The sequence below is a fragment of the Pezoporus flaviventris genome, unplaced genomic scaffold, assembly GCF_033815535.1.
Source record: "Pezoporus flaviventris isolate CSIRO_AGI_PZ_B2104156 unplaced genomic scaffold, CSIRO_AGI_Pfla_v1 ptg000047l, whole genome shotgun sequence".
NCBI classification, from domain to species: Eukaryota; Metazoa; Chordata; class Aves; order Psittaciformes; family Psittacidae; genus Pezoporus; species Pezoporus flaviventris.
Window position 1 is genome coordinate 8,412,186 of NW_026892595.1, and position 18,560 is coordinate 8,430,745.

The following is an 18,560-nucleotide window of genomic DNA, read 5'->3' on the forward strand; positions in this document are numbered from 1 at the left end:
TCTTGCCTTATGTGAATGCAAATAGGAATCAACTGTTTAACTTGCATAAGAATGTAACGGTATGTGGTGTACTAAATCTGAAACACTTATGTTGAGACAAATCCTAAAAGGCCAATAAGTGTTTCAAACAACTGTGGATTCTTCAGCTCCGGGAGCCAAGTTCCAAAACTAAAGACTTTTCCATTTTGAAGGAAATAATATTTTTGAAAGTGGTGTGTTTAAATGATTGCTCACTTTCAACGTTTTCTGTCATAACATTGTTTTAAGGTGGGTTAACAAATTACTGTAGCTTGGAGGAATAAAAATTAGGTACAACTTTTTACTTAAAAGACCGTTGCCCTTGGTGAGTATGTAATCTTGTTCTTTGAGGACACTTACAGTAAAAATCTTGTTTTCATTAGGAAAAAAAAAAGAACGTTGACATTTCTGTTGCTGTGCCATCTGTGAGGATTTCAGCGTTTTCCTTTTTTTAGGAACTGGCAAGTAAATGAAAGCAAATTTTTTTGTTTTCAAAGATGCTGATCACTTGCATGCCATGACTATCTTGTTACTCAGTATTCTGTACCTTTGAAAATTAGATTAATCTTTTGTTTAAACACTAAGCTGCAAAATTAAGAAAAGGTACATACTGGAATGAGTTATCACTCTTGTTCTGCAAAGAAAAATTATTAGTCTTTAGCATTTTGCAGTGTCAGGAAGCCCATATATTTGATGGAATTACTTAAGAGAACATAAAAAAACTATTTGTAGCACATAAAATTGAGCACATAGTGGTCTTTTTACAACTGGAGTCTGATAGGATGGTGCAGTATGGCTATCCTAATATATATGTGTCCTGCATATTTTTTTCATTTGAGCCTGTGCATAAATACTGATCTGAAACTTCAGAATGAAATGATTTTCAGTATTTGATGTTAGCGACTGATTTTATTATGCAGCAGCAAGGAGCAGCAAGGATGTCAGGAGTGTTTCTACTGCAAGGCTCTTTGGTTTTGTGTAAGGCAAGTATTGTCTGAGCCTTTATAGAACTGTAAAGTACAGTTCAAATGTGAAAAAATGTCAGCTTGTTATAAATGGCAGCAAATGGTGCTGATTATTTTACCTCTGACAAAGTGGAAAATTTAAAGGTTGGTGTGTCACATTTTATTAATACAATAAAATTTTACAGTGTTGTTCTGGGCTTAGGTATATGTTCTTTAGTGTTTATTATCCCTTAGTTCCTGTAAAAATTTTTGATTTGAAGTCTGGCATCATGGTTCAGAATGCTAATTCAGGAAATTAATTAACATATGAGAGTAAATGCACATCCATTTGTCTCCATTTCTTTCCTTACACTAACCAAAACAAAACCGGTGTTTTCTTATAATATGCAAGAGTGATGGAACGCAGAGACCATATTTTTTTATCATTTAGCACTAGTTTATAGCTTCCACAGACTTGTCCTAATAATGAAGCTATGAAGGATATGACAAGAATGGTGATATTAAATTTCTCTAGACTAACAGTAAATTTTTCCATTCTGATGTCAAGAATGTAGAGCATCTGGAATCTGCAGTGTGAGTGGTTCAGTATGGGAACACTTTCATCAATTGCTTAGCCATTTATTCTCCTCCTAGGAACAAGCAGTCTTCTACAGAATATAGCAGTACAAAGGAAACAGTTTTCTAGAACTGGGAAAATTCTTTATGTCCCATTGTTTCTGATTTAAAAGCTTTCCATTGCTGCTTAGTCTTAAGTCTTATTGCATGTGCAAATTTAGTATATGCTCTGTTCAGATTGATTAAAACTAAATTATATTAATTAAGCTTTGGAAAAGCTGAAGACACAATGTAAACAGGAACTTAAGTGCGTTAAAAGAACAGATTGAAATTTATCTAATACCTTTTCAAGCAAGAACCATGCTGAATTTTCAAACATAGCTGGATTTTTCCCTTGAAATTATTTCTTTAGTCCAAACTGGCAGAATGCTACAAGCCTTATTCTGAAGCCATTTTATCTTAGTCTTGCAACAAGTCCAAAATGTTCAGAGTAGTTCCTCTATCCAGGATGAACTGTTATAAATTTTAGTGTTAGATTATGTACGTGCATTTAGATTATCTGTATGTGTATGGTTTCTGTGGACTATTTCTGTAGGCAAGCTTATCTAGTCGTAGGTTTTTAATTCTCTGTGTCACTGAATTAAATTTTATGAAAAGTGTATTGCATGTCCAGTGTTAATTTATTTATTCTTGAATCAGGTAATCAAATTTAGTAGGCTATATAAGCATCTTTGAACAACTCCACTTTCCACTCTTACGAGAGAGTTATAGGATTCCTATGTGCAACGCTTGTCTTTTATTAGTATTTCCATGCCATAGGCTTTTACTTAGTTCACATAAATATTAGATGCTGCACCTAGTTTATGAAAATTAATATAAACAGCACACTAGTATCTAAAACTGGGAGCTCCCTTATTTATCTGGAATTGATCCCTGTTACTGCGATTGTATTATGTGACCTTGTTTAATCTAGAAAGGGACCTCTTTTTTCCTCTTTTTTCAATGATTTGTGGATGTCCAGGGATGGTTAAGTTGTGACCTGCTTTTGTTTTGGTTTAATTCCCCAAGTCGCAGGACTGATAGGACTTACTTCCCTTCTTGTAACTGCAAAGTAGTCTTACATGTCTATGTTTAAACTCATTGTTTTGTTTTACCTTTTTTCTTGTTGTTGTTGTTGTTTGCGTTTTTTTTTCTATTTAATGTATGCTCAAGCCTTGTGGGACCTTTTAAAAACTGCTTTGCTTTTAAAAATTGAAGTAAATGTGTTTTTCTTGTGTAAGTCACGTTTACTTTATGGAATTTTGGCACCTGAAGTATTTTGGTACTAGACAGTCCCAGTGGGCATGTGATTCCTTTTATATTTGAAAGCTGGTTAAATTTAGGCAAACTAGGGGAAAAAGAAAAAAAAAGAATTACAAAGAAGTTAGTAGAATATAACAGTGTATAAAAAAAAAAAAGGCAAAAAAAAGTTTACAAGACTCCTTACAGTGTTGCCAACATCAGGCTTTAAAAATAGCAAGATTTTTTTTTTTTTGGCTGTTCATTATTTTTTTTTTTAATTTTAAACACAAATCCTAGATACTTTTTAAAAAGCTTTTTTTTTCTCTGTGTGCTTATTTAAATTGTGGTCATCTCTCAAAAAATGTGTGTAAAATGCTTTTTTTTAATAGGAAGTCCATGCATGTCATACGACTCAAGGATGTGAGATGTTGAGAGAAACATCAAGCTGAGACCAGGAGCACAGTTGAGGCCTGGCAGCCACGTGCTTACAACAGTAGCATTCAGCTCAGAGCGGCTGAGATACGTCTCATTCTATGACTTACACAAGAAACATGTGTTTTTAATTTCCAGAACAGTTCATCTGGATATGGGGGGGTATAGCCATGAATTTCTTGAAAGTTAATGTTCGGTTTTAGAAGTGATCAAAAGTATCAAAAGTATTCAATATAAGATGACTTCAGTCATTGTAATTCCTACTGAAAAGATTGGAAGTACCTAAAACAGTAAGAAACTTGCATTTCTTTCAGTGGCCTTTGGCTCTACGTTGGCAGAACCACCTGAGATGTTAGTTAGATGTCTTGCAGGAGGTTTGAAGTTGAGCTGAAGCTATCAAGTTCAGATTACCTCTGTTGCCACATGGCAGCCTCTCTGCACAGTGACAGCTTACAGGGGTGCAGAGACTTGAGCTACCACCCTTCAAGTGTTGGAAAGATAGATGTGACAATTTATCAAAGCTGGTAAATTAAATTAGGCCAAAGTATAATTGCCAATGTAATAGTTTCAACTTCATTACAAGTTTTTACAGTAACTTGACAAGTTATTTTGTCCCTGTCCATATCACAGAAGCGCGTTCTTTTAAATCCCGTTTGCCAGTAAAGTCATATGCCAGCCACAATTTTCCATTTCTTCATGCTGGAATGAATAACAGCACCATGCTTTATGTAATTGAGACACAAATAAAATGTGATTGATGTTGTAGGTCTGTGTGTGTAGAAGCTCCACATCCTTGTTTTCTTCCTATATAAAGATCTGAATGCCCCTGTGAAAATTTTTGATTCTGTGGTAGTGGGCACCACAAAAGGAACAAGGGAAAAATGAGACTCTGTCTGTAAAGGTAAACCTTTAGAGGGGCTAGCACTTTCTGCTGCTATTACCTTCTGTTTGGAAGGAGACTACAGCTGATTTGGATGATCTGGAATTCTACAAATTTAATTTTAGACATATTCTAGATCTTTGTCTTCTGTTCTCCCCACCTAAGTACCCAAAGTTACCCAAAGTCCTCCTTCTGCCTGATTTTCATTTGGCTCATTGATTGAGGGTTTTTTATTCCTGGCTACATAGTACTTGGTTTCAACAGGAATCTTAAGAACAGGAGTTGTAAGAGCAGCATACTTCATGGCGTAGCCCTCGGGTTCTGCTTCTGCAAAGGGTGGGATTCTTATTTCCTTCTGGCTGAAAGCTGTAAACACTGGATTGTAGAACTGAAGCAGGGCAGAACTAGAAACGTAGCTATGATATTGGATAAAATCAGTCAGCACTCGTCCGATTTTGGCTTCTTCCCCAAGAGAGTTGTACGGATTGGGTGCATTGCTGTCAAAGCTGGAGTAGCACATGAGGGATGTTCTCCCATTTCCCTAGCAGGGGCAATTTAGGGCTAATGAATAATTGAAGGTGATGGACAATGAATGGGGAAAAAATTGTGCTGAATGAAACCTTAATGTGAGTAAGCACCTGCAGGGTTAGTTGGTCCTGGAGTGCTGGCAGGTGGGATTTTTCTGCGCATAAAACCTAAGCCTTATTAGAGGCAGTTTCAGTCTCACAGTGTGTCACTACTGTAATTAGCTAATCCAAAAGAAAACATGAAGTTTCATTTTATTCTCACTGGGAATTTAATTATCAAAGCTTTGAGGAGCAAATTACAATGATAGAATAGTTTTGTGGTTGATCATATGTAAAATTTAGGCAGATCTGATGGATCAAGGAAAAGAAAGCTTACTCTGTCATACATCTTGTATTTGAAGGGAGTGGCTGAAACTAATATTTTCTTTCTTTGGAATGGCACACATGGATTGTTCCTAAGCAGTTATGCCACAGTGTAAGCTTACATTGAACTTTATATTCTATTTTCTGACAAGCTGCAGGTTATTCTGAGGTGAATGTATTTGCAGCAACAAAAGTGTCCATGTCCGGAAATACAAGGCTGTGTGTAAAGATACTTTGTTTTTAAGTTTTCTAAAGGCAAATGTATTTGAAGCATAAATTGTGTGATAAAAATAACTATTTTTGCTAAGTGCTGACATCCTAATAGCCCAGGAAGCTGGAGCCAGCAGTCCCGTTCTGTTCTCTGGGTGTCATCTCAATCACTGACTGTGTCTCACTAGGCAAGGCTCGGTGTTCTTTTTCTGTCCATGCAAAATTGCAGTGGTTTGACTTGTATCCTCTTTTTGCAGTATTCCTGAAGCATAAACAAGAGCAGATTTAAATAAAAGCAAGATGCTAAGAGAAATGAATGTCAGCCACCAAAAACGCTTGGACCACAAAAGGAATGTATCTGGAAGGAACCTTTTTTTCCAGAATATTTTACTGAGAGGCAGTAAAAAGACAAAAATGTTAAATAATTGGATCCCAAAGGTGTTGCGTGTAATTTTGAAAGGGATATGTAGTGCCTGGAAAGGTTGCGAGATTACGCTTACTAATAAATATTCTGAATCATAAGTTTTAGGGAGATAATAGGCATAATAATGTTAGGTAACCTGTAACTTACAACAGTGTTCTTTACAAGTAGAATATCTTGTAAATCTGTCCTTGTGATGAACAGCAGCACTTGCTCAGACTAAAAATAATAACAGGACCGTGTATCTTGGATCCCAAGAGACTATTGGTGTTTTTGTAGACAGCAGACTGGAGAAAAAGGCATTTTGTCCTTTTTACCCCAAGTAATCCCACTGGAAAATTAAACATGTGCAATGAATTGATATCGGCTCATGCCAGGTTGCCTCCCTAAAGAGGGCTGATGCAAACACTGTTGCTCCATTTCTTGGACAGCAGTTTGATGGCCGGTGTGCATGATGGATATTTTATGCTGTATGCTACTGTGGAACAGTGTGCTACTGTCTGCCCCTTGGAGACTGCTGGTGAGGTGTGCCACAAATAACTGGGAACAGCAGCTCCTTTAACCCTACGGAGAATCTCAAATATCTGCAAATTAAAAATGCTACTGAAATATTTCTCTGTGTGTGTGTCTGAGAAAACTATGTTGGGTTTTGGTTTTTAAGGTTTAGTCCTGCAAAACAAAGTAGTTCCTTTTGTCTTGCTGTGGATTCCTGCTGAACAAGGGATAAAAAAAATATTAAGCAATATATTAGCAAGAAATATTTAGAGAAACCATGAACTTTTTTTAATGGACCACCCTATCCAGTTTCTGTTCTTTTAAGGAAGTTTTTCCTGTTCATGACTCATTTCACTCTTTGGCTAACATCAAGGGAAATGGAATAACGATTAAGCAAAGGAATGTATGTTTTTTTTCTGGTTTTGTCCTTTTTTGCAAAACCTTTATGAATTTTCTGCATAACCTTGTGTAAATATGTATGGATGTAGAAGCCTGACAACTGTGACAAGGTAAAAAGTACACTACTAATACTTGCTTCATAGTATTTTTTTTTAATGTTCCTTTTGGTTCTACACGTTAATGTTATGCTGGATACTCCAGGCTCCCTATTCAGTTAAAATGACATGCTCCAGGCAGCCAATTACACAGAACTGTTAAGTGAAATTAATGAGATCACCCCTAGATTACACTTTGTGTTTTATTTTCATTTTATAGGTCTGTACGAGCTGCTGGCTGCATTGCCAGCCCAGCTGCAGCCACATGTGGACAGCCAGGAAGACCTGACCTTCCTCTGGGATATGTTTGGTGAAAAAAGCCTTCATTCACTGGTGAAGGTAAACCACATTTAAGTCAGATTCTCTTTGGGAAGAGCATATGGAAAAATGTTTTGAGCGCCATCTAGTAAACCAGTGATCAAACTGCTGCTCAATGAAAACAAAACAGCCTTGTTTTAACTCTGTTCTGTCAGGGGTGGAAGTTGTTAAATAAGATTCTACCAAAAATACATAGATGATTTCATTTAAGAGTGATGTTTTGGCAGTGTGATGCTAATGCAGCAAACATATGTTGTTTGCCTTGTTTAGAAAAAAAGCATACGAAATAGTAGCAGGAAATCTGAGACTTCTTTATGGTCAACATTCAAGACCTGGAGTTTAGCTTAAATAAATAAATGTTCACAGCAAAAATTAGAAGGAATATATTTTCTGAGGTCAAGTATGGCAACAGTTCAGTAGCCACATTAATTTAAAATAATTTCCTTTAACAAAGTCAACTGAAATTCTAGTAAGCTGTTTCTTTTATTGGCTTGCCTCCCTTTAAAATTGTGTTTTGCACATAAATATGTTGGACTTAAGTACAACCTAAAATAAGTTTGGAAGAATACTTGAGTATAGTGTCCTGCTAGGAAAATGATCAGCAACAAGAAATCAAAGCATGCCATAGGAGTATGCAGAGCTACCCTGAAAATGTTAAAATTGCTTATAGCAGAAAAATGGGGCCAATCAGCTGGTTAGAAATGTTCCAGTCCTACCAAATGGTAAGTATGTCTTCAGTCTCCAGTATGGAGCTACATCAGCTGGAAGGAAATTCTGAGGTCTCAAATGAATCAGTAGGTGGTAGTAACCCGTGCCTTGAATATACTGAGATTTGCAGATAATTGAGCAGAATTTGTTACCCTTGTCAGTCACTGATCTAGAGGAAGCCTGAAATTGGGATCGTTTCCGTGTAGGTTTGAAAGAGTCATCTTTCTCCATTTCTTTCAGTTATCTTGTTCTGGGAAAAAAATGTAATAATGTTGGCCACAATTATTTTTGAAATAGCTGAGAATTTGCATGTAAAAGTAAATGCAAATGCACTCTGGTAGTTGATACACAAAAGCAACAAATAGAGGAACAGTACTTGGCAGTACTTGCTTGCCTACAGAATTTCATCAAAGTTTCTGAAATGTGGTGATTCCCAGATTTACTGCTTTGCTGCAGCTGTCTGTTCAGGTGGCTCAGAGGATCACTGCAAGGGGAATACCAGTTCTCTTTTTAATATGGGCTGAACAGTGGTGTGCATCTAAGCAAAATGTTAGGTCAGTTGCTAAATTAGTTTTCTTTCTGCATTGGGAATTGAAGAAGGCTGGCTAGAAAATGAGTGCGGATCTGTGAAACACTAACATTTCAACATCTGCTGAAATTTTCTATTGAGACAAAGCCTAAATCTTTTCAAACTCCTTCACTTGCTTTCTTTTGCCCTTTCCTCCAAAAGGTAATAAAGATAGCACAACAGTTACTGCTTTACTCACCTTGAGTACTCTCAGTTTGGAAAAGTTGGCTCTCCTACTGGCTCTCATAGTTGCATGCCCTAGTTACCATGTTGCTTGTTATTGCAGGGTGGATGGTCTTTCTGATTTTAACAAAAAAGCATTCATGAGAAAGCTTTCTTGAGGCAGATTGAATGATTTGGGGAATAGTGAATGTTCACTTTATTGCAGTTACAACAAGACATTGAAGTATTCTAGCAATCTTTATTATTTATCTTCTGCGGTTTAGGTCCAAGCATTAAATGTCTGTGTAACTGACCCTGTGAACGGTTCTTTTAATGTAAGTCTCACTATATGTTAGAGTAGACTTCATTCTGAAAGCTGTATCTTTAGTGTTCGCTAGTTGCACTTCTTTAATGCACCGTATTCAAAAATACAATGCTTTAAAAATTATACTGAAATCAAGAGCGTCTGCTCTGACCCAGTGTATATCACAGGCTGTCAAGCCTCACCTTTTGATTTCTGTGGAGTTGAGGTGTAGACAGTAGGGGGTGAAGAGTTTACAAAAGGTTATCTAGTTCATATCCCTCCCCCAAGATGGGTGTAACTTTATCTGAAACTAATGGTATTTATTTGACCTTTAACACATTTTTAGGAGGATTATGCAGTATCCTATCAAGTTTCAGAGAAGGCAGTCCATAGGCTTTTTCAAAGAGAGCTGTAAGAGCAGAAGAATGAACCCCATCTGCCATAGTCTTTCCCTGTTACAAGGCTTCAGAAGTGCCAAATCTTCCTTTCTGGGTTCTGGTGTCTTATTTGAAAGACTCTTTTTTCCTAGCAATGACTTCTTAAAGTCAACTGTACTTGCAAAGACAACAAATGTTTTTAATTCCTGAGGCAGAGAATGATGACAGATATTTTGTAATTAAAAAAAAAAAAAAAAGAAAGGCATTAGCTTAGAGCCAAGGATGTTGTGATCCTGGTATGTGTCGGTTTTGGAAGCAAACGAGCATGTGTCTACTATTAATTAGGCAGCAAATCTTTATTTAAGATAGACACACTGCTTAATAAAAATTTCTGTGCTAATCTTCTTACTTTACTGTTAAATAATTTCAGGTATTAGAAACGAGCTGTTTTCCTAAGGGGTAAAATGCTCCAAATTGCTTGAAAGGTTGAAATACAAAATGAGCTTTCTACTTTTGTACAGATACTCTGTTTTATGGATAATTAAGTTTCATAATGTTTTTTGTATGGTTGCATACTATGGCATATGATTTGCTATTCTGACTCTCACAGTATTGAAAAGAAACAGAAAAAGAAAAGAAAAAAAAACCCTGAACCTTCAAACGTTGTCTTGAAGTTCTCTTCATTCAGTATTGTTGGACAGAAATCGCTTTGTGAACTTGGATCAGCCTGAGCTGTTCTAAGAAGTCAGAAATGGAAAAGTTGTATTAGATCATCTGGTCCATTCCCCTGCAAATACTGGATTGTTCCCTGCAGTACATTCCTATTGTAGTAAGTAAAACCAGCAAAAACTGATGCAACTGTTCTTGCTGTCCCTTTTCTCAGTAAAGGGATCTGTTGATTAGATTTTAGTTTGCAAAGTATAGAGGAGAGGGAACCCACAACCATTGCTGACAAGTTTGGAAGAGAAAACTGGCTCTGGATAAGTGAATGTTTAAAATATGTCTCTCATTCCCTCAATTTGTTACTTCCTTGTCTTGGTACATGGCTCTCCTAAGTTCTACCAGAAATCTTCAGCCATTTCATTACTTTTTATGTAGCAGAGGTCCCAGTAGTTCTGTAGAGATTTATAGAAAAGAAACATGAAGAGATCATCCTTCAGAGTAATTATGAGCAGTAACATAGCTAAAACCTGCAGTAGTACACATGTGCTCTGTTTGGATTTCTTTTTTAAGAGGAACAGAAGGGATAAATAAAGATCTGTTCTAATTACTCTTCTAGCTTATTTTTAGAGGAGCTGCAAGAATTTCCATGTGCATTTGCTTGCTGTTAGTGCACCAGACATGTTTTAGTGTTTGTCTGTTTAGCTCCAGGATGAAACTTCTACTTCCACTGCCTTAAACATTTCTGGTTGTGGATGTAATGCTCAAGAGTTGAGTAAGCTGATCTGCTGGGCTGCTACAGAAGTGTTTCTTAACCAATTGCAGTTTAGTGATTGGTCTTGGCCAGCTCAGAGCATGCACAGTTCTTCAGCCAGTACTATACTTTGCATTATGAAAAGAAACCACAGAAAGTGGTGTTGCTGTCCCTCTTGCTAGGGAGGAGTTTGTACATCCAAAAAGCTGTATGTGGGACTGGAAAAGAAAATAACTACTACAAAAATAGGGAATATTTAGTGAATCTGCTCTGATTTTATAACAGTTGCCTACTATCTTGATGGCTGCCCCTTCAACACCTAAATTTGTGCTAATTTTCTGTTAGTATTACTGGGATGTGACTTAACTTGAAGCTCTGAGAAATTATTTTGTATGTGCTAATGTTTGTCCATTTTGATGGCTAACAACTATTTCCAAAAATGTAATAGCTGAATGTGTCTTGGTGTAATTCCTTTGGCATGTAAATTGAATCATATGATTACATAGCCCAGATTTTACAATCATTGTGGTACAAAAGTATTGGGAATTTCTGGTGTGAAGACTCAGTTTTTTCAATATGTAAATGCTCTCATATATGAATATTAAATATGAACATATAGATTCATATATGAATAATCTTAATCATATGAATATATAATATATAATATTTATATTAATATGAAAATTGCTTTCAGTCTACTGTGGTTCCTTTGTTGGGAATGAGAAAAGTGAAGATAGCATTTACAAAAATGAGCTGACCAGGGCAAATCAAAAAGGATTGATTAGACACATGTTTATAGTGATAAAATCAATGATCTGCAGATGATGTGCTAAATCTTCAATGTGGACTGGTAAAAGCCTAGTTCATAGGCAAGTTTATATATGCATACAGTTTTTACCCAGAACTTTACACACAAAACTCCATGTTAATCTGTAAAATCAACAGCTTTGCATCTACAGTACAGAATCAGAGAATCTCTGTAAGGTTTCATGCCTTGTTTTATGTTAGAGGGCAGACTAACTCACAACTGTCCAACTCTTCACCTGAGAAGAGCTATACAGGTTCTTTTGGTGCTTATGGAGGGGTCGTATGGTGCAGGTTCTCCTACCCTGTGATGTGTCAGAAAATCTGCAGCCAGCATCCAGATGCATGCTACACAGATCATGTGTGTTCATTCACAGTGAATGCTCCTGCCTGGACATGAGCTCAAGCATCCACGTGTTTTGATTTTCTTCCCAAGGGAATGCAGAGGAAACAGATTTCAGATTCTGTGAGTTGTTTTGATGAGGTGTGTGTGACAACTGATTGTTCTGAACTCAGTGTTCTGATGGGGATGATGCATGGACTGAGGGAATGATACCTGTGTCAAAGGACTGGGAGTGTGATGGTGGCTGAGGATGATGTATTACATAATGTAAGACCTGAGTGTGACACAAATGACATAGAATGAAGGTTGAAGATTGTACTGAGCTGGTGTTTGGTTTTCTTCCTGGCAGCCTGGTAATGTAAATGTTGACTGATTCCACACTTCAAGTTTGAAACTGATGTTGAAATATTGGAAAGTTACTTACTTTGTCATTACTTTGTTCTTTATGTATACTTTCTCTACAACTAATATTTATACCATCTTCATAATTTATTTTTGGAGCTATCTTGGCTGTGGGTCACAAGAACTCTTTTTGCTGTTAATGATTCTGTTATATAGAAGATGGAGAGTGAGGGTGTAGTTGTGAGGGGATTTTGGTGAATTTTGGTGAAATGTTTGCACCTGTTAAGAGAATGGCAAGAGTGATTTCTGATTTCAGGGCAGACAAAAGCAGCCACCTCAGAAGGAGCTCAGAGGAGCTATGTTACCAAAGAACAGCAAGCCTTGAAATAGGGCTTTGGTAGACATAGGTGGCATCTAACCTTGTATCTAATGGAATGAGTGGGCTATGGTTTTGGGGGAAAGCATTGGAGAGCTGGAGATATACTTAGGCCACCTTGGAGTGGGTGGAATTATTGAAATTGAAAGCTTATACACTAAAATAGTGCTTTGGTACTTGAAGTCCTTAAGGTTCTTTACTGCTGAGTTCTCAGCCATATTTGTTTTAAAAATGCTGTGCCTCCCTGGTAAAGGGAATAGGCTGCAGTTCTGTAAATTCATGTGGAACTCTGAAGTGCTGTTTGCTTTGGAGATGGGAAAAAATGAAGGAAAAGGCTGTGTGAGTAAGCATTTACCACCCGGCCATCTGGATGAGGAGGTGTGAGTGTGGTGGTTGGCAGCCAGTAGCAATTCATGGCCAATGAAAAATAATTGTTCTTCATGCTCTAGAAGAGAATCAAGCAGGGTTGCTTCTTAAGTTATAGTTTACATCTTTCAGTCAGAGTAAGCATGCAAGAATAAAGCAATCACTCTTGTAATGCAGACTGTCCAAACAATTCACAGATGTGCTCCGTTGTGCCGGTTTGAAAACTTCTATGGAATCTGGCAAGGAGAGAAGGAATTAACTATAATTAATTCATTAATATTGATGTACTAGATAATAGGTGGCAGTTACTGGTCATTCTTTAAATTCAGATCAAGGAAATCTTAATTTTTGTAAGGATGTCTTTGTTGAGTGAATGTTACTTGTTCCAAAAGGCATCATCCAGTCTTGCCTCAAGTCCTGCTGCTAAAACGTGATACACAAATTTTTCAACCCTACAGACCTATCTAGAAGTAAGGTAGACATGGACAGTATTAACTGCAAAGAAATATGAAAGCTGCATGGAAGAAATGTCTTTTTCTCATTGTCTGGAGAGGAAGCTTGGTCTCCAGTTAATTTTTGAGGCTTCCTCTTGGGTTGTATGTACAGAATATATATAGAGGAGTATTAGAATTTCAGTGCTCTTCTCTTCCAAAGTATTTGTAGGTAATGATCTAATTCATAAACTGAAATATAAACTTGCAGCATGCTTTCTGCTTACCTAAAGATGAAAATTGTTGGAAAAACAATACTCTGAAAGCAAGCTTCTAGCTAATTTAGTTTGCCTTCATATTTAGAGTAATTACCACTGAAGCAATGAGTCGTTTTGCTTCCATCAAAATTACTGCATTCAAAAAAAGTGTAATGCAAGGTGTTATTCCTTATGAAATGCCACATAAATTTAAAGTGTTTCTTTTGAAGCCAAAGTGATTTTTTTTGAGACTTGCTCAATAGCCAGCAACTGAAATCTGCAAGTAAAGAGATCACTCTTAGCTTGAGGCAGTCAGCTGCCTTTAAACTTAATTTCCATGGGAACAGTGATCAGATTAATCAAAATAAGGTAATTGAAGTTTTATAGAAAATAGCACATGATCTTTATTCAGGCTGATATTGTTTCCATGGAAACATTAGGGAAAAGGTAGCTTGCAGCCAGGCATTTGAGCAAATGATTGCTCCTTTTGTTGAGATTAAGGGTGATCTGGTTGATGTGTGTCTTGATCCCTTTAACTTGTTTGTGCTCTTAGTGAATAAAAATGTAGTACATCAGGTAATAACTGGGGAAAAAAAGGGCAAAAAAAAAATAGATTCCTATTTGAAATCATAGCTAAACCCCCCAACTTTCTACATATAACATGTAACAGGTTTACTGTTTCTTTGAATAAAGGCAAAGTTGTTTTGCCATGTGTGTTCACGAATACATACCTATGCTTATTTGTGCCTTTAATAAAGTGAAAAAGTGCACCTCCAGTTTATTGAAGAAGTTGTCAGGCATAGGTTTGGATGGTGTAACTTTGTGGGAAAGTGAATGTCAAGTTAGTATCAAATCAGTGGGTTAGTGCAGTTGTGGCGAAATGTGGATTCTATGTGATGTTTCAACTAGAAGTATTTGTTGTAACTGTGGCTAGTAGATAGTTTACTAGGAAGCAGACAGCTGGTAAATGTAAATAATCACTTTGTCCTGAAGGCTATTGAATGGATTCTTCTGTGAAAAATAGTTTAAAAAAATTATTATATCTTTATTTTGTACTTCTGTTACAAGTTTAACTTTGTCAGTAGTTTGGACATTTGGACTCTCTAGCATCATGGAGTTCTTACATCAAAGTCGCTAATGTGTTTAGTAATAGGCACTTGTGACTTTTCATCTAGATTTTTATAAGGAAGTCCTGTTCCTGTCATCAATTCCTCCTTTAAACCCATTTTATTAAAAATAAGAAAACAATTCAAAGACTAGTTTCCAAAGTATCTATTAAATTGTCTTCTTGACAGTTTAGTCTCATAAAAGCTGAAGAAGTTGGGTTGATATCACAAACCTCTAAGAAGTATTGTGTACCAACCAACTATTGAAAGGAAAAATAAAGCAGATGAGCTTATTAAGTCAGAGGTGTGAAGTGTTGTTCTATGACTGTTACTCAAAACTTGTGAATAAATCAGTGCTTTGGAATGTGAAAAAACTTTGGTTTAGGTTAAAATCCAGACAGAGGCATTTATTTTTGTATCAGGGGTAATTGATTTAAAGTTTCTGCTGGGAAACCTCCAAAAAGTAGCAGAAACACAGCCAAAATGTACTGGACATGAAGTAAATCGATCCTTCTAAGACAAATAGTTTGTAATTTCATTGTTACTGAGAGGGCAATGTATGAGCTTAGTGGCAGAACTGGTATAGCAGTTTGAAGAGAAGAAATCTATGCTCATAACCATTTTTTTCTTGTCTTACAAAGCTCATACAGTATTTATTTAGCCAAAGTGGTAGGTTTTTTTCTGTGGTACAGAGGCCAAACAAAGGTCTCATAAGCTGCTCAGTAACAGTAGTCTGATAAATCCAAGTCATGCAAGGATAATGTAATTTTAAACTGTTTTTCTACAGTATTCTTTTCCCTTGGACCAGAAGTTCTGTGGCAGAACATGTGAGGTAGTGTTTTAAACAAATTTTTGTTTGTTTGTTTTGTTACTGTCTTGGACTATTTCTTTAAAGATCAGAAAGTTGTAACTACCCAAACAAGTGGTGCAAAACCATGGTGAGAGTTAATAAAGATAGGATGTGATAGTTATAAAATCTTTCTGAAGCATAGAAATTGATGCAATAAGACTTAATAAAGACCTTAAAAATAAGATTTTTAGGCAAAAAAAAAAAAGGCTGCCTGCTTCCTACCACCAGTTTTTGTTATTGCTTATGTTAACTTTCCTTCTTGTTTTGGAAATCCTGGTTGTATCCATTCCGTAGCTAATCCTCCTGAAATTAATTTGTAGTGTTTAGTAATATGTGTAATATGACACACATGCTCACTATTTTTCCTCCTTTGTATGAAATACAGGCTTACACTCACAGTTTTTACTCATCTTTTCTTTTTCTGTTCCCCATTGCTTCCCTTTCTTCTGTGCTGTCTTTAGCACTTCTGGTTTTAAAATTCTTTCAGTTATCTCTATTTTAACACTTTTTTTTCTTTTCCTTTTTAAAGCATGGAATGAAGAGAGTAGCATAGTATTCTACATGTGCACTCTTCCTTTTGGCTTACGGATAGCACTGTTTGTATGGCAGTGTTCTCTTAGTCACAGCTGTTTCTTGTGTATCCGCGTAGAATTCAGCACTGGCTTCAGAGGTGTAGGGAAGTCGGTGGAAGTTCACTTCAAGCATAAATTACACTGAGATGTAGCATGTAAGCGCTTAATATACCAATGCTATCCATGATTACATGCAGAGCAATCAATAAGGTGCTGAAGAAATAAGATTTAAAAACATCCAAAGCATAAGGCTTACTCATCTGTACAGATCATAGAATCAGGAAATGGTTTGAGTTGGAAGGGACCTTAAAGATCACCTGGTTTCCAGCCCCTGTGCCCCAGGCAGGGACACCTTCCACTGACCAGGTTGCTTCAGGCCCCGTCCAACCTGGCCTTGAACACTTCCAGGGATGGGACAGTTAGAGCTTCTCTAGGCAACCTGTGCAGTGTCTCACCACCCTCGCACCAAGAATTTCTTCCTAATGTCTAATCTAAATCTACCCTCTTTCAGTTTAAAACTATTTCCCCATGTCCTATCACTACACACCTTTGTAAAAAGCCCTTCTCCAGGTTTCTTATAGGCCTCATTTAGGTACTGGAGGACTGTTAAAATGTCTTTCCCCACCAAGGATGGGTAATTTACAATGGGCAATTGCTCTTGACTATACCTTCAATGCAATAGCAAAACTTAAACGTTTAGATTCACTTTGACAGTGCGTCTTCAGCGTGGTGACGAAGTCCATTTCTGTGCTACAGAGAGAAGGGTTTCATGCCTCTTTGCTCTGAACCAGCTGAACCACTCTAAGGTACCACTGATGTAAAAATCTTTCCTGTTCATTTAGTTCATTTAGTGACAGTTCTAAAAACATTGAATTGTCTAAATTTAGAGCTGTCTTGAGTTAGTTTTTAAAAAAACACTGGTGCCTCAGTGGGCCAGAGATGCACATGTGTATGTGTACTTTGCAGCTGTCTTCCCCATCCCCTCCATTTTAATGAGACTCAAGTTTTTCCCAGAGCATGTTTCCTCATGTATGTTTGCAGGCTGCTTCTATTTCTCATTTGGATTGGATTAATTCCTTATTTTAGGGACATTGAGATAGTAAGTGTATAAAGATGAAATATTTGTATGTCATGTTAACATGACCATATAAATTCCTAGGGAAAGCATTACTCTCACCTAGTTGGCATGTATTTGTGAAGTTACTCTGTTTCATTACATGCAAACCAGATGAGATACTTAACCTTTTATACTCCGAAGGTGCTGGAGTTTGAGGCTACTGTAAGAGTTGCCAAGTATAACTGACCCCAGGACTCTGATCTTGGCTGCAGAAGCCCAGTCTGGCATACTGAGGGATGGATTTGGCCACTGCTGTTCCTATTTGCGAGTCTAACCAGTAGCGAGGCTGATCACCTATGCCACTAGCCCAGCTGGCCAGAAAGGCTACCGCAGGCAGAGCAGTGTCTTTAACCATGTAAGCACCAGTGGCGCTCATGTAAACAAAAAATCAGACAGCCTGGTCCCATTTATCCTCTGCAGCTGATCAGGGCTGACGTTCACCACTGAAAACACACGCACCTTCACTTTCTAGATTTCTAAGCAGAACCACTTTTACAGATTACTCCAAGACTTGTACAGGCTCTAAGTCCAAATTAAATAGCCATGCCAGGACCCTGTGCCATTTACTTGGCCACTGGTTAAGACCTTGAGGCCTTCTGGATACGGGTCTCCTCTTACTTGCTGGCAACTCCAGCTTAAAGATTGCCAGCAAAGTGCACACATGATTAAATTCATTAGGAAAATAGAAACACACTGCTCAGCAAGGATATACTTTTGCTTCAGAAGTAAGTAGGCACTTTGTACTCTCCCCTTCAATTTTAGGTTGTTTTCCCTCTTCTGCCCTGCTGCCTTTCTCCCTCACCTTTCCTAGACCTCTGAAATTGTTGCTCCCAAGAGGAGATTTTGAACCTTGGAGCCACTGACTCTTCTGGCCCAGCTGCTCAGATACAGTGTGACCCTTCATGAGGAACCTGGTATTTACTGAGTGGTGGGGAAGTGGGAGGGAGGGCAAACAGTCTTATTTTGTTGGAAAGTGAGTCTGTATTGTTTCCCTATCTCTAACGTGTTGACTTTTACTAGAAATCACAACCTGTAGAAGTTAAATGCCAGCAATGTCAATTACTCACAAACACCACTGCCTTGATTATTTTGACATTCACAAGTTTTAAAAAAGAAAACCAAACCTGCCACTTATAAGTGCTGAGGATTATGTCAGGGGTAGCTTCAGTACTGCTTTATATTTAGTATGGATATCATCTTAATAAAATCTTCAGTTTTAATGTGCTTTACAGATTGGATTTCACAGACGAGAGCAGTTTTTGTTGAGATTGTGATTAAATAAGCCAGTAATGACACCACAGATATATATGGCTTTAATCAGGATCAAACCATAAATCAGGGTGCAGTTCTGAATTTTCAAGTCTCAAACATTCTAGGAAAAAAGTAACCCATGATTGTAATTGTGTTAATCAGGATCTGAAATACTAAGCTGGTATGTTGAAGTCCAGTATGTCATTAAAGGCAAGCTACAAATCATACTATAGCACTTGCCAAGCAATATAAT

General features: G+C 37.2%; 1 protein-coding gene across 2 annotated transcripts in view; it reads left to right on the forward strand.

Annotated features, from left to right (window-relative positions):
• The window catches only part of MPP7 (MAGUK p55 scaffold protein 7), a 155,261-nt gene that overhangs the window by 51,178 nt on the left and 85,523 nt on the right, over positions 1-18,560 (forward strand). For both annotated transcript variants that reach the window (XM_061468191.1, XM_061468192.1), the window contains exon 4: positions 6,862-6,980. In XM_061468191.1, the coding sequence (XP_061324175.1) occupies positions 6,862-6,980 (119 nt within the window). The remainder of the gene's footprint in view (positions 1-6,861; positions 6,981-18,560) is intronic.